Source organism: Perissodus microlepis, chromosome 11 (assembly GCF_051167445.1).
Source record: "Perissodus microlepis isolate ML-2025 ecotype Zambia chromosome 11, ASM5116744v1, whole genome shotgun sequence".
Taxonomy (NCBI): Eukaryota; Metazoa; Chordata; class Actinopteri; order Cichliformes; family Cichlidae; genus Perissodus; species Perissodus microlepis.
The window spans coordinates 30,465,555-30,482,910 of record NC_140471.1 but is presented as its reverse complement, the minus strand read 5'-3'; the positions used below and the strand labels follow the sequence as shown (position 1 = coordinate 30,482,910).

Genomic DNA, 17,356 nt, shown 5'->3' with positions numbered 1-17,356 from the left:
ATTGCCTCAGAATGGCATAAAATCATAATTTTAGCTGTAGCTACCCATATTAACCTTGCTATGAGACTATCATGTGTGCAAATGACAGTTTTCTCTGAGGGTTAGAAATATGGAAAACTTGGAGAATGGAAAATGATATTATGCCAATCCACTTATTAGAATTTTATATTTAATTCACTGAAACTAATCAGAAAGGTCAGGAAGGTCATTAAAAATCTTGGAAGTTAATTCTGCAGTTACAGGAATAAGTGGTTCTGGACAGAAGTGAAGATCAAAATAAATATTTGACCTGTCAGCTCTAAATGAAAGATCATGAGGTCAGTACGTTTTCAGGCAGTCTGCTGTTGGATGAACACAGAAAACTGAAAGAGGAACAAACCAAATCATGCATTTCAGTCATGAACATATAAGTTCAAGCAATGGTTTCATGGCACTACATGCTTTTATAGAGTAATTCAGCACCATATAAATAATAATCATTAATGCAAACTCCTTGTGGTGCCAACTATGGCCGAAAAAATACAAACGTCACTCATTTTCCTACATGAAAATAGTCATGGGGGTTAGTGTTGGAGTGATGGTGTATGTGTTCATTACTTCAGAAAATATAGAAATATTGCACATTTAGTAGAATTATTAAATTATAAATATACATACAACAGCCACTTTATATACCTGTTAAACCACTCATTAAAACAATGACTGATTATCAGCCAGTCCAATGGCAGCCACTCACTGCATTTAGGCACATGGACAGGTCAAGACAACCTGCTGAAGTTCAAAATTTGAAAATATCCATTGATATTATAGGAAGGAAACAGTAACTCAAAAAAAAAAAAAAAAATCAGTAATTATAACCAAGGTGTGTAGAAATGTCTTCCAAATCTTTGGATGCACAACATGTCAAACCTTGACGCAGCTGTTATGGCCCGTCTAGGGGCGGCCAGACCACAACATAAGGGTGAGCCATCTTCATCAGACCCCAAGTAGCCATATCACATAACTAGTAAAGTTTGATAATGATTTATACAATATATTGATTTGTTAGATTATTTGACACAGACAAGGAGCTGATTATAGCTTTGGGGTGGACCTAACGCCAAAACAACAAACAAAAGGAGCCTATCTCGAGGATTTAACAAACTTACCTAATCAAAAGAATCAAACCAAATGACAGCAACTTGCCTCCCTAACTACGAAAAACAGGAGAAAACCATCATCAAATAAAAAATATTGTTCAGTACGATGGGTCTCAGTTTCTGCTGCCTCATTCAGATGGTCGGGTCAGAATTTGACTTAAACAACATGAAAAAATGGATTCAATCTGCCTTCTATCAACAGTTCAACCAAGTAGTATTGTAATGGTGTGGGAGATGTTTCCACTTTGTACCACTGAGCAAGTGCCACAGCCTTTTAAGTTCTAAAAGCAAAAGGAGATCCAACCAATTATTAAGTGCACCCAATAAGTATTACAGTGAATGTATGAACTGTGTTTCTTCCAGATACTAACCCCAAGTTGCTCTCCGATGCATCCATCGGAGTATGAATGCTTGTGAATGTAGTTAAAATGCACTAAGTATAGAGACAGTGCTTGTGAGAATGGGTGTGATTGGGTGAATGTGGCATGTTGTATACAACGCTTTGAGTACTACGGGAGAGTAGAAAAGCACTATATAAGAATCAGTCCATTTACCATTTACCATGTGGGCACAAAGAAACCAAATGAAGCCCTGGCTTCCATTACAACAGTGTTTAAAACTGACATGATTTAATTTAATTTGATTTTATTTATATAGCGCCAAATCACAATAACAGTCGCCTTAAGGTGCTTTATATTGTAAGATAGATCCTACAATAATACATACAGAGAAAAACCCAAAAATCATATGACCCCCTATGAGCAAGCACTTTGGCGACAGTGGGAAGGAAAAAACTCCCTTTTAACAGGAAGAAACCTTCAGCAGAACCAGGCTCAGGGAGGGGCAGCCATCTGCTTCAACCGGTTGGGGTGATAGAAGCAAAGGACATGATTTCAGTGTAAGCTGCCAGTATTATCCAACATGATCTGACAGCAGCTCATTTACAGTTTTATAGAATGTGAGGCTGTTTAGAAAATCTGGAAATGTAACACACAGGGTTTGAGCATATCATATGATTATGGTTTATGATGTTGTGGTGTATCATTGAATTATTGTACAGTTAAATCCTTTCATCTGACTTACTTTGGTGCCCACATGATGTAGAACCATTGAAAAGTATTTTTGAGTGCATATCCTGATCCTTACATCACTTATTCCCATATTTGTTTGTGTTTTTGTGTGATGACATAAAAAAAATTCCAAATGAGGCATTCAAAATCAAAACGAACTGTTTATTCAATTTCATAGAAAACATCGGTTTACAATGTAATCATTGGAAAAGTGCAGAACAGAACGACAAGTCCTTGTGATCACAAGAGAAAATAGTTTTATAGATTTATAGGAACTCACACTACCAGCAGGAAAGGAGTAGCTCCCATTGCACAGCAATGTTTCCTGTCTTTTTCACACAGAAAGCAAGTAAAAGTAGGGACTGAAACTATCACTGACTACCAGTCAAATACTGTAAAAAGAAAAAGTATGTTGTGCCATGTAGATGTGTAGATTTAACTTGCGACTTCAGCATAAAACAAGCCTGTGTTCTGGCTTAGGTTTATTCAACGGCATGCTCAGAGGTTACAATAAACTGTATGTGTTTCTTTGTTAACCAGAGCACAGCAGAGGTCTGCAGGCATGAGATAACTCCAGGGTTTAAAAGTGTTTTTTGGAATCTAAGACTCAGAAACATTTAATGCCTGTTTTCAGTGAACCTGTTCGGTAACTCCAAATTCCATTTCCTGTTAGAAAAGACTGTGTAAACAAACATATTGTACTGTAGTGGTTGCAGATGTGTTGAAATGGACATTTACATTCATTCAGCACCATATAAATAATAATCATTAATGCAAACTCCTTGTGGTGCCAACTATGGCCGAAAAAATACAAACGTCACTCATTTTCCTACATGAATATAGTCATGGGGGTTAGTGTTGGGCTGATGGTGTTCCTTACTTCAAAAAATATAGAAATATTGCACACTTAGTAGAATAATTAAATTATAAATATAAACACAACAGCCACTTTATATACCTGTTAAACCACTCATTAAAACAATGACTGATTATCAGCCAGTCCCATGGCAGCCACTCACTGCATTTAGGCACATAGACAGGTCAAGACAACCTGCTGTTCAAAATTTGAAAATATCCATTGATATTATAGGAAGGAAACAGTAACTCAAAACAATCAGTAATTATAACCAAGGTGTGTAGAAAAGTTTTCCAAATCTTTGTATGCACAACATGTCAAACCTTGATGCAGCTGTTATGGCCCGTCTAGGAGTGGCCAGACCACAACATAAGGGTGAGCCATCTTCATCAGACCCAAGCAGCCACATCACACAACTGGTAAAGTTTGATAATGATTTATTTACAATATATTGATTCGTTAGGTTATTTGACACAAACGAGGAGCTGATTATAGCTTTGGGGTGGACCTAACGCCAAAACAACAAACAAAAGGAGCCTATCTTGAGTATTTACCAAACTTACCTAATCAAAAGAATCAAACCAAATGACAGCAACTTGCCTCCCTAACTACGAAAAACAGGAGAAAACTATCACCAAACAAAAAATATTGTTCGGTGTGATGGATCTCACACTGTAAAAAAAAAAAAATCCTAAAAAACCAGTAATATTACAGCAGCTGGGGCGCCAAAATAATAACAGAAAATAACAGAAAATAACTTTCTCATAAAAATACGGTTATTTTCAGTAATGACAATGCAGTTTGTTGCCCTAATTTTACATGGGATTTTGCCTTTTTCAAGTGCTTTTAAACATAAATTAGGAACATTTTAACGTGATTAAACAATGAAATTACCTATAAACAAGGTCAATGAATGCGGCAATATGAATAATACTTAAATGTACAGAAATATACTGTTAACAGTTGGTTTAAATAATAATAATAATAATGGATGGCATTTATATAGCGCTTTTCGAGACCCTCAAAGCGCATTACAATTCCACTATTCATTCACTCTCACATTCACACACTGGTGGAGGCAAACTACAGTTGTAGCCACAGCTGCCCTGGGGCAGACTGACAGAAGCGAGGCTGCCATATCGCACCATCGGCCCCTCTGGCAAACACCAGTAGGTGGTAGGTGAAGTGTCTTGCCCAAGGACACAACATCCGAGCCGGGGCTCGAACCGGCAACCTTCTGATTACAAGATGAACTGCCAACTCTTGAGCCACGATGGCCCTAAATAACATTATTTGATGCAAAAAAAGTTTATAAGAATCATTTTATATATTTTTCCATAGCATTACATTTGAATTTAAGAGTTTAATCTTTCAAATAACGGACAAATATTTGTGAAATTATGATACATTTGTGAATGTATTTTAACAATCCAAATATGCATATGTACAGACAAATATATTTGAAAAACAAGAAAATTATGTTTTATTACATTTACAGTGATGTTATGTTATTTTACATTTGACATGTAAAATCACAGTCTATTTATGTAAATTTAATGATATTCTTGGAAAACAGTACAAAACTGTAAAATACACAGTAAAATACTTTTATATTACAATTTTTTTACACTGCAGTTTCTGCTGCCGCATTCAGATTGTTGGGTCAGAATTTGACTTAAACAACATGAAATAATGGATTCAATCTGCCTTCTATCAACGCTTCAGCCTAGTGGTGTTGTAATTACAACTTTTTCTCCAATCGATCTTTCTGAGTTAACTTCAATAATTATTCCTCCAAACCATCAACGTGTCTTTTAGACCCCATTCCTGCCATTAATTAATGCTTCAATCTTAAATATGATCAACCTATCTCTAATAATCGGCTATGTACCACAAGCCTTCAAGCTGGCTGTAGTTAAACCTTTACTTAAAAAGCCATCCCTAGACCCAGCTGCTGTCTTAGCTAATTATAGGCCAATCTCCAACTTTCCTTTCATATCAAAAATTCTTGAAAGAGTAGTTGTCAAACAGCTAACAGATCATCTGCAGAGGAATGGCTTATTTGAAGAGTTTCAGTCAGGTTTCAGAGCTCATCACAGCACAGAAACAGCTTTAGTGAAGGTTACAAATGATCTTCTTATTAGAATATTAGCGCCAAATCACAACAACAGTCGCCTTAAGGTGCTTTATATTGTAAGGTAGACCCTACAATAATACATACAGAGAAAAAACCAACAATCATATGACCCCCTATGAGCAAGTACGTTGGCGACAGTGGGAAGGAAAAAACTCCCTTTTAACAGGAAGAAACCTTCAGCAGAACCAGGCTCAGGGAGGGGCAGACATCTGCTTCAACCGGTTGGGGTGATAGAAGCAAAGGACATGATTTCAGTGTAAGCTGCCAGTATTATCCAACATGATCTGACAGCAGCTCATTTACAGTTTTATAGAATGTGAGGCTGTTTAGAAAATCTGGAAATGTAACACACAGGGTTTGAGCATATCATATGATTATGGTTTATGATGTTGTGGTGTATCATTGAATTATTGTACAGTTAAATCCTTTCATCTGACTTACTTTGGTGCCCACATGATGTAGAACCATTGAAAAGTATTTTTGAGTGCATATCCTGATCCTTACATCACTTATTCCCATATTTGTTTGTGTTTTTGTGTGTTGACATAAAAAAAATTCCAAATGAGGCATTCAAATTCAAAATGAACCCTTTATTCAATTTCATAGAAAACATCTGTTTACAATGTAATCATTGTAAAAGTGCAGAACAGAATGACAAGTCCTTGTGATCACAAGAGAAAATAGTTTTATAGATTTATAGGAACTCACACTACCAGCAGGAAAGGAGTAGCTCCCATTGCACAGCAATGTTTCCTGTCTTTTTCACACAGAAAGCAAGTAAAAGTAGGAACTGAAACTATCACTGACTACCAGTCAAATACTGTAAAAAGAAAAAGTATGTTGTGCCATGTAGATATGTAGATTTAACTTGCGACTTCAGCATAAAACAAGCCTGTGTTCTGGCTTAGGTTTATTCAACGGCATGCTCTGAAGTTACAATAAACTGTGTGTGTTTCTTTATTAACCAGAGCACAGCAGAGGTCTGCAGGCATGAGATAACTCCAGGGTTTAAAAGTGTTTTTTAAACCCTTTTTAAGTGTAAGACTCAAAACATTTAATGCCTGTTTTCAGTGAACCTGTTCGTTAACTCCAAATTCCATTTCCTGTTAGAAAAGACTGTGTAAACAAACATATCGTACTGTAGTGGTTGCGGATGTGTTGAAATGAACATTTACTCTGAACATTTGCAAGTGTATATTCGTCTTATAGTAGTCTAAGCAAAGCCCGTTCATTTTCCCTAATCTCTTCACAAGATGGGGTAGCTAGCGAGGTTGGTGATGCCGCAGAGGTTGCCACGGTTACGTGCCATCAGGATGTATCCCTTGTTGCCCCATTCCTCACCCCAGCTGTGAAGAAAAGACAAAAGACGGAGTTAAGATGGAACGATGGAGACAATGAAATATCGCCAGGAGTCAAACAGCATTTCATCTTATCATTTTGACAGATGACATGAAAACAAATCAACAAACAACCAACACTTAATTTTAGTGGACATTTGAGCCACCTGATGCCATTCAGACAAGTGACATGTCCCACCTGTTCTTGACAATCCAGTACTTCTTCCCCTTGGTGTTCACTCCATAGCCTACTGCCAGTACGGCATGATTGACGTCATCTTTGTTACAGTTGGGATCGTAGTAAACACCTGGGTTCACGACAGAGAAAAAAAAAAAGAGTGAGCTGCATTAGTGAACAGTGCATAAACTATGTACCTCGCACACTTTTTAATGTTGAATATAACCAGAAAGTTGTTGATGTGTTATGTTTAATTGTTTTACTAGCTTTTACACACCATTATAACCTAATTTTACTTTTATTTAAGGTTTATTGCTCAAAATGAAGGTGTGAACTCCATGTTTAGGTGATTTAATTCATATTTAATGAAGAAATCCTGACTAAACAGGCCCTTATAAATTCTAGGATTTTATTCCACACACTTTCCTTCCCTTATATGAAGTAGGTGCAGATAACAATTTCATCTGACCAGACATATGAGAAGTTCACTGACCATGCTTGTAGAACTGGAAGCTGCTCTGTGTTGCATCGATGCCCACAGACACTGGACCAACTTTGTAGAGTGCAACAGCCAGCGCGCGCTCATTACCCACTGGGATCTCCTTGTAGCCTTTGCACTGGGCTGCCATGCCTGATGCATTATAGCGGCAGGTCTGATCCTGCAGGAAAGACAAAGGAAGAGAAAATGCTAAAAGCGTTTGTTGCTGATTTTTAAAGTGGCAATTCTTGATATTTAAGATGCTACTTTTCATGTCCTTACCTCACAGTGTAATCATATTTAGGTAGAATATCGAATTTTAATCCAATGGTTATTACTGATTAACCGACAATAAAAGCAAGTTAATAATTTCTGTATAAAATCAATAGTCAAAATACTTGCTATGCAAGGTTTTAGTACCTTGTGACTCTTCTGTCACATGTTATATCACATGATGTGTTTGGTTCAATTCCAACTAGCCAAACAATAGAGAGACGGCAGATTTTCATCATTACCGAGCAGATGTACTTCCTTCTCATATTACCAAATGACTAAAGAGGAAACTATGCTCACACTGTGGGAGAGTTTCCTCTTCATCATTTCTGCTGAATCACCTCCCTCTGGTAAGATGTTTGCAGCTACTTTACTGTCAAAATGGAATGTTTTCTTCCTTGTTGCATGTGGTTGGTGAAGCGTGTGAAGGGGACAAACGTGACACCCTCACAGCCAAGTGAGAACCTCTTCACCATTTTAGTTTCAATATGCATCTGCAGCTAACAGCTGATTACTGGGTATTATTTATAACAACTAGGTTAAAAGACTTTTTGTGAAAGTCTGCAAAGCTTGTTTGTAAGAGTGCCTTACCAGAACAACTTCTAGCTTATCTTAAGTACTGGAAGAGGTGGGGCAATCACTCATTTAAAAAATAACAAGCACCAACTAAATTATACTCGTTTATTACTTTAAAAAACGCTTGACTGCTTTGGACCATATTGCCTTTATGTGTTCAAGCACCCAGTGATATTAAAATATAAGTGCTTAGTTTATAGAGAATGTGGCACTCACTACATGAAATGAACTGAAGTTAATAAGCTACTTCAAGTTTAGTTGTGTGTTTGGCAGAGTGGGTTGCTCACCTGTCCAACATATGGGTAGGCCGCTTCAGAGTCAATACCTCCATTGTCATTCACATACTGGAAGGCATTGGTCATGTAGCCTCCTCCACAGCCGTCGTTCTCTGTAACACAGTCCACCAGGTTCTGAGGACTGAGGTCAACGAGCTGCCCGGTCTGCTTGGCCAACTGCCCCTCAAGGGCCCCGGCAGAGCTAAAGGCCCAGCAGGAGCCACAGGAGCCCTGTCAGGGGTCAAAGAAAGACTGGTGAGTAAGAGGTTTAGTTTGATATGTACATACCACTGTGACTGGACTGTTGCTGACAACAGTAAGAGGAAACTAAGCCGACATGGAAGCTATAATCAGCAGAAATGTAAGAAACCCAGACCAGACCAGAGTTGGTAGGAAACAGGAATAAATGTGCACATTGTAAGGAAATATAAACCCAGCTGTTCTGATCGGCATTATTTGTTAAGCAAACCATTTGCGGAGAGCCTGTTTTTTTCATCAAGATTTATCATATTAAAGAGAATCAAGTTAAACAGATTAAATCAACATCACAGTAAATGCTGTGTCTTCTCCTGTCTGTCCACTGGGAGGCAGACTGTGACCGCATTGACAAAGAAAGAAAGCCATTTCTGTTTGCTGATCGAAATTCTGTAACTGCTGTGAATTTGGGTTGTAAATAGAATCAGCTGCTGGGCAGTTTGTGGTGTTCAGTAATGTTGAAACAGTGTTAATGACACACAGTGAGAAATGGTCTTTTTTACAGGTCTGGACTGACACATCCAGCGCTAATGAATCACTGACACCGCCATCGTGTTTGGCTTTCACCCAGGAAATAGGGACTTGCTGTAATATAGATGAACGTTTATGTTCAATTTAAATTGAACAATTATTCTTGTTAACATGTGTTGGGTGTAACTAATGCTTCTGTGCCTGAATAGGAACGAATCCCTTTCCTGCATATTATGAACAACCTCTCTGGATGAGTGCATGATGTAATAACACTAGGTTAATGCTTATAGCTCTGAAACGCTTACATGTCCACATACATTTGGCTTTAAAGTGCGTCTAGAAGTAGAAGGACCCATTTCAATCTTATTCCCTATTCAGACGAACAATTAATAGCTTAGTATTATCTTTTTTTGGCTTTCATTTTGAAATATCTGAGTCTTCACACCTCTAATGCTCCACCTCACTCTGCTGCTTAGAGATGCCCCAATTAAAAACGTTGTAAATCTGAAATCAGATCGCTGAATGTTTTTTGTGGCTTTGAGCTCAGCGATAACAGAAATTTGCCTGAAACGAAGAAAACATCAGAAACAGAATTCAGTCATCATAAAAGGAGCTCAGGATGAAGCAGCAGAGCTGTTAGTATGCAGAGACTGCAACCAGTCTGCTGCATAATTCATGAACCACAAGCACCAAAGCAAGAGTTTAAAAAAAAATCCTGTTTATGGCTGTGTGTTCAAATACATCCGCCAGGGGGAGACAACGTAACACACAATCCCTCAAATTTATGTTTTACTAATTTATATTATCTATCACAGTTACCTATTTTTGACACACATATAACAATGATTTATATGATAATTTGTTATCAGAATAAAGAAACTGTTGAACATTGTAAAACATTTCCTACAAGTATATTCACCAATTCCACCAGATGAATGTTGTTTACATAAATGGTTGTTTAATTTGCTCTTAACGACCAATTACATCTAATGATGAAGGCCTTTGTTACCAAGTAATTAACCATGAGAACAGCCTGTTACTTTTAGTGTGGATCTGAGCATTAAGTGGGACTGGTTACGTCTTTAAATCTTTAAATAAACGCTGCAAAGATTCAAGCTTTTTTTCAAGTATTTTTCTGAATCCTTTTTCTTTTTTCGAGGTTACAGTAAAAAAAAAAATCTTCACAAATTGTGAATTACATTCAGTCTTTTCAAGGCAACAGGCTGCTGAATGTTTTCATTTAAACTAGAGATGAATATAAAGGTTTTCACCTACACTTACATAAAACTTTTTAAAACTATTCATCTCTGATTTCAGAGGGTTTCAGAAACATGTATTTTGACTTTGTGTAAAACAATGTCAGATATTGCCGCTGAACACAACATAAAATGTGTAACTGAAATCCCAGTTGATGTCATTATTCTTGCCTCTGCCTTCAACAGTAACAGTTCCCCACAGAAATCACGGAGGTTTTGAGTTTCACTCTTAACACTTTTCCTGAAAATAGCCTAGGAACTTTTTCTTAGTTCTCCACAAACTTTTAGACAAACAATCACATGCCAGAGCCCACAGGAATCCTAACTGTAGATTACTCTGCTAAAATCTACAAAAACTTCCTCCAGTAAGAAACCTGCTGTTTCAGATTTGATTTCCAAGAACTGTGACAGAGCAGATTGTCTCTGTCCTCTGTCCTGTTTGGTCTGCCCCGTGTTGCGATATGCTACACTGTACTTGATCACGTTAAATGTTTCCATTACACAAGCTGTGCCCTTGTGCTGCTATCAATTGTGTGTTGACTGACACATTTCATTTGAATGCTATCTCTAAAACACTTGCACTGAATCTATTTATTCCCACATTTCTGATTCATGCTTTTTTTTGTTAAGTGCCTATTTCTTTCTTTATTAAAGGCAGCAGCCACACATGTTTTTTTATGCTCACTTGGTCAGTGAATTGTGGTTGTGAAAAAAAAAAGAGTTAAAGCCGCACTTTAACAATTAAAAAGCTGCTTTCTGAAAACCAACATATGCAGCTAATGATACCAAACAACAACATTTCAGCTGATGATATTAATCCACACTGACAGAAACGAGTCAAATATTATTCAGTTCTCACCTGGTTCTTAACTGAAGTCACCATGCCCTTCTTGCGGTAGTCAACAGATTTGGGAATTTTGGAGGGCATGTCATCCATAGCCAGTGTGAAACTGCGCTCCTGGTTCACCGGGATTTGCAGGCCAGTCATCTTCTCAGCCACCTCCTCTGAGGTCTGCATGAACAGAAACACAGTTAACGTATTATAAATGGTGTTTCACATCGTAGGGATGTTACTGAATGAACATTTGAACAAAGTTGTAGTCGGGGTCATAGGTCATAACATCCAGGCAATGGGATTTTTGAATAATTGAATGAGAGAAAGTGTTCTTGAAAAAGAACCAGAGTGCCGGGGGGAGCTGGAATACAAAAAGATTTTCAAATGTGCATATGACAAACTGCAGACTTAAAGAGAGAGGAGAGAGGGATATAAAGAGGTCAAAGGGAATTCAAATTTGTGATACATTTGTACTTTTTACTGGCTGCCACAATGGAACTTTTTGCTAAATAAAATAAAAAAAATCCCCACTTTGTTATTGTCTGGATTCCCTGGGGCTTTTATTACAGCTGAGTCTAAAAGTAGAAAGATCATTAATGGAAGAAATACAGGCCATCTGTTAATTTCGTTCATTTAATTTAAGTGCTTTCAATCAAAATGGAAAAGCATCCTTCATTTCCCACCACCTGTTATTTCATGAACATGAAATTGGCCATTTGTCAAGAATTCAGATGTGCATACTTGTTCTATCACTAATAAATGAGCTTGAACCCTGCCACGTTGTGCTTCATTTCTGGAGCAGCCTTTTAAAGCCTCTCCGTGTTGATGAAAAAAAAGCCACCATCAGTCACGACCCACGCTGGCATGTCACTGACACCGGCTGATTTAAGGACACCAAGCCCAGTTTCACATCAAGGGGCTGCAGCATGCATTAGTGAATAAAAAAAGCAGAGATGACAAACCGACTGCAGCTGCAAAAAGCCAAAACTGCTGAAGAAAACATGAATGTGACATGCAGGAGCTATTTTTTTACTGTCAAAATTACCCAGACCTTACTCAAACAAGCAAAATATTTGCTGTTCCAGTTTCTCAAAAAGGTGGATTTGATTGTGTCTAGTGTCATACATGAAAGATGTACCAGAAGAAACAAAATATTTAGTACTTGAGTATATTCAAATCCATGTTGGTGTGTTACACACTGCAAGTGACATGTATAAAAAAGAGGGACAGATGGTCTTATAGAGATGTAATGTGCTGGGATCACATACATGTCAAAAACAAGATGTAAAAAAAGTGAACATGGAGTCGTGATTAGGACAGAGACGTGCCAGACTGCATGTCGATCCACAACCAATAAGAGCGTCTGGTTTTTCAGAAACAGGCTTCTGGGACGAGCAGTGTGAGCTATGGTATGTTCACTGACTCTTCTTTTTGTCAGGTTTTAGACAAAGTCTAAACCAGTGTCATTAATTATGATGCACTTCATGGAATAAAAAGTTTTATCTGGTATTTGACAAGATTGTACTCACCATGTCTCCCAGATGGTTCATCCCCATCTCAAAGGAGTGAATGCCCAGCGCGGCCTCCTCGTTGTGAGCCTCAATCATGCGCATATTCTTCTCCCAAATGGCCCTGCGGATCCCCTCCTCACCCTGAGGGGAACAAAAGTACATGTCACTGTACTTAAGTTAAAAAAAAGAGCTCCCTGTCTTACACTTACAAAACAATCCATATTTTTAGAAGCTTTAAAAGTATCACAAATAAATGTTATAGCAGATGTTATAAAGAAGTCATTATCATTTCATTGCTTCCATTATTATTAGAAACAACAGTGACCCTCCTAATATGAACAACAAGAGGACTTTTACTTTCTAGGATGATGATGCAGCCTCACTTTTGAACTGGTGTGAATGGTTTTCAAAAGGCCATCATAACGTATAAAAAATAAAAGAAACACTTTTTCCAGTCTTAAAGTTTGCTTTCCTTGTTTCTACACTCATGCACGAACACCTGACAGCTGAAAGAAACTAATCTAGGCAAACAGGACAAATTTGCATTATAATTAGCAGATTAAAAAAAAGCTTGTCTGTGTTACAGCCCCATTTCATTAATTAGGTCAATTAAACCAGTGCACATTCACACAACAATCTTCCCTACAGATTATACATATGTGGGTTAAAACATTAGTTTGTCCTTTATTCAAATTCCACCACTATGTGTCATCCACGAAAGAGTAATATTATAATATGGAAGTGAGATAGAGCCAAGTGTTTGGTATTGAGAAAATCAAATATGCTCTACTTAGTAGTCTAGGTAATCTCACCAATGATTAGCATAACTATAAGCATTATTTCCATCTTGATATTCATTCCAGTAATGGAAAATGTAAATATGGTAAGGGGACTTTGATTATATTAGATCAGTGAGGCCAATTCAAAGAAGGTTGAAAAGCTCTCCTGTGCATAAATACTGATTAAAATCACCATGAGGTGGAGAGAGAGATGTCTTTTCTGCACACTATGGAAACACATGTTATAAAAACTATATACGCACATTCAGTTCATGAATCAAAGCACATGTAACTATACACACTCATGAAAACTAGACATAAACACACACACACATGCCCCAGCTGTGGAGTGCTGACCTCTAGCTTGAGGTGAAGAGCAGAGGGATAACAGATGCTCAGTGAGCATTCATGGAGTAAATCACAGTCCGCTATGGTTTAAGAGCAAACTGCAAACAACCCCTTCTTCACAGCCAGGAAGAGAAACAGAGTATAGGGAATTTTTTGCTGCAGAGAAACCGAGAAAGACGAGTGGAGGACTTTCCTCTGTTAGAAATTTCTGGCTCTGGTGATATGGCACATAGAAAGCTAATGATAAAACTAAATTATGAAATATGCTAGGATTTTTTTCTCCTCTTTTTTCATAAGATCATTAAATAATAATTTAAATACCCATAGCTGTTGAATTAGTCTTTTAAACTGAAAAGTGTTGAATTATACTAAACAAAAAAACAAAAATTTAAAGTCATTTTAAAGGAGGATCCAAACATCTACTGGTTATGGATGAGAAAGTTGGACTGACAGTAAATTGCATGTCCTGCTTCAGTTTAGCTTCTGTCTGTTTAATTTTCAGCCAAAACAAAGAAGAAGATCAACCAGTGCTGCCATCAAGTAAGGAGGTAAAATTACCAACAGTTTAAACATAACTGATCCGATCATATAAAACAAAATGTTAATTGGGAAGAATATTTGACATGCTTCCCTGTTAATGTTGCCGATGCTTCCTTCTGTGACTCTCTGGCTTTACCTGATCTGCTGTTAGTGTTTCTGCCAAAATAACTGAAACTGGTGGAGCTTCCTTAAAAAGGGCAGCTTAGCCTGCAGACTTACAGAAGCCTGTCTTGGGCTAAGATGTGGAACATGCTGTGTATAAATAAAATATGAGTCTTTGCCACATGTGTACGCAAATGTATTAAACTATGTAAATTATAAATAACTACATGTTGCTGAGACTGGATGAGGTTTTTTTTAAGTCAAACATAGCATTGTGCAGTCATGTCTATTCCTTTTCAAGGAGCAAGTTGCATCAGATAAGGAAAACCAATTATGTTTTGAAACTGTGATATGCACATTTGATGGGAAAGCACATAAAATGGCTAATGTTCAATAGCAAATGTGCATATTTTTTTATTTCATTATTTCATTTTAGAATTAATGTATTCACCAAAGGCTTCACCAACACTGCTCTCAGTTTTGTTTTCAGGTTTAGTGTTTTATTTGTAGAAGTCCTCTTTCAGGAAAATCAGATTTAAAAACCAAACATCTGAGAAGCATCTGCTTTTTAAAAACAAAATCTTTATATTTCCTACCTTATATTTAAGTTTTCTTTGTCCTATTTCTATCTCTTAATTTTATCATTATTTTAACTCTAAAACAATAGTAACACACACTCACCAAGCCATTGTATTCTTTCCTATATGTGCTCGTCCACTCTTCCCACTGGGCATCCAAAGAGGATTCATCAAAACGGCCCAGCGCAGAGGTAGCCAGCAACAGCACACACACAAGTGGCAACATCCTAAAAGAACAAAAAACACCTTCATGTTTTTATTTATACCAAACCCAAAAGTTTTTTTTATTAACAAAGTTTTATTTTTTACATAGAGTTTATAATTAGGGTATGTGTACGCATATTAAATATCTCAGTGTTATCATAATCTCTTAAGGTCCATTTATGGGTGTCCAAGAGAGGAGCTACAGTCAAAATTACCGTTCAGAAACAGAAACAGTTTACCATATGAACTTCCTGGAGAAGCTCAGGTTTGAATCAGGTCACTTCATTTATAACCTTATTGTCTGCACTCGACTGTCATAAGGCTAAAACCTAATCAATCAATCAATCAATCAATCAATCAATCTATCTATCTATCTATCTATCTATCTATCTATCTATCTATCTATCTATCTATCTATCTATCTATCTATCTATCTATCTATCTATCTATCTATCTATCTATGTTTTTTCTGCAGGGATATACTATCATGTGGTTGGTTTCATTATCTCAATCATGCCACAGTGCAAAAAAATAAATAAAAAATGCTAAGTTGCACTTCTTGGGAAACAAACCCTTATGTCATGTTTTGGTTTGAGACAGGAAACTCTCAGGATAATTCTTATGTGATTTTCAACAAATTTCACTTTCATTTTCAGGGTCAGACCAGACAATGCTGGATATAATTTGACAGCAAACGTGAATGACAGGTACAGGATGAAGTCTCAAACACAACTGAACTCCACTGAGAAAATGTTTTCACTCTCGCTCTCATCAGTGATTCAAACATTTCAACTGTGGGTTTTTTAAGTCCAGGCAGTGTGAAATTTTTTCTCTGCCTTTGTTTCTTGGGCTTTCTGAATCCATCTTGTATTTTAATACATTGTGCTTCTAATCTGCATTTGTGGGCTTTGTTTCCAGTAAAGGTCGCTGACCTTGGAGTTTCTCTTAACTAAGAGCAGAAAACAATATTTCCTTTTGTTTTGTTTTGTTTTTCTTTTTGATTCCTGCTTCCTACACTCATGGATTATACACAGCATGGCTTCACCTTTGGGTGAAAATCTATGCTTTAAATAGAGCAATCCCATGATACATGCCAGTAATTCAGCATATGTGCACAATGCTGTGTATGAGTCACAAGACCTCTCCCTGTGGTAGCTCATGTTTTGAAAATAAATTTATATTTTGCATAAAACATTAGCATTCATGACTTTTTTCACATTCCCAGATGTGTGTGTGTTTTGTTTTTTTGTTTTTTTTGCATTGGTATGTCAAACTTTCCAGAACTCAAACTGGCTGCCAGTAAATGTTACGTCTCCCTGCCTTCCTCTTCCAAGAATGACTCTATTAATGTGCAGTTGGGTCAAAATTGTTCTGTAATCCTAATCTTTTTTTAAGACTGATTACTTTCTTAGCTGCAAAAAAGCCATGCATATATTTGAACCAACATTTATGGAAAAATCTCTTTCAAGGTCTTGAAAATCATGTAATTAAGTATGAGCCATGTCAAGTTCAGTTCAGCTGAGTTGTTTTTACTTAAATACTAAAATATCAGAAAGCAGCAGTTCTTTCAAACTGATCTAAAGTTTAAAACAATAAAGTTACAACACGCACAAAAGAGCAAAAAAGATTTTGTGTGTTAGGAGTGTTAGGAGATCAGCAGTAAACAAACTTACCTGAAGTCAAAAAGTCAAAAAAGCTCAGGGAATTCTTCCGAGTTTGACTTGGTCTTCCTCTGCTGCTGAAGTAGGTCAGTGGGCGAGTTTATATCGGCTGAATTTTGAGGAAGTACAACGGGAGCTCCAGGCCTGGGGAGGAGTTTTCTTCTAACATGGAGGGAAATTACATCTGGTTTCACTGAATAAACCGGATGATGTCAGGTGTCAGGTTACAGAGACATGTCTGAAAACTCCACAGAGGATGTTGCACTGCTGCAGTCTGGGTTACTGCTTGAAGAACAACAAAGGTGCTTTGAAAAAAAAAAAGACCTGGAACTTGGCCTTTCTTTACAAGTCTAACACTGATTATCTTTTATAGCAGAACATTGATTTATATACATGACCATGCTTTGTATTTTGTTCAAGAATCAAAGTGACCTTTTAGTCTGCTTTCAAGTTTACTCTAAATCATGAAGAAGAAGAATAATGCTAGGTTAACATAG

General features: G+C 37.1%; 1 protein-coding gene across 1 annotated transcript; it reads right to left on the bottom strand.

Annotated features, from left to right (window-relative positions):
- Positions 1–5,777: 5,777 nt before the first annotated feature.
- Positions 5,778–16,974, bottom strand: ctsk (cathepsin K). The gene is made up of 8 exons (XM_084944060.1): positions 16,872–16,974; positions 15,098–15,221; positions 12,666–12,788; positions 11,161–11,313; positions 8,332–8,550; positions 7,211–7,376; positions 6,739–6,847; positions 5,778–6,548 (listed from the first exon to the last, which is right to left on the bottom strand). Exons 2-8 carry the CDS (start codon positions 15,218–15,220, stop codon positions 6,449–6,451), a joined length of 993 nt encoding a protein of 330 aa, XP_084800186.1. The 5' UTR covers position 15,221; positions 16,872–16,974; the 3' UTR covers positions 5,778–6,448.
- Positions 16,975–17,356: the final 382 nt, after the last annotated feature.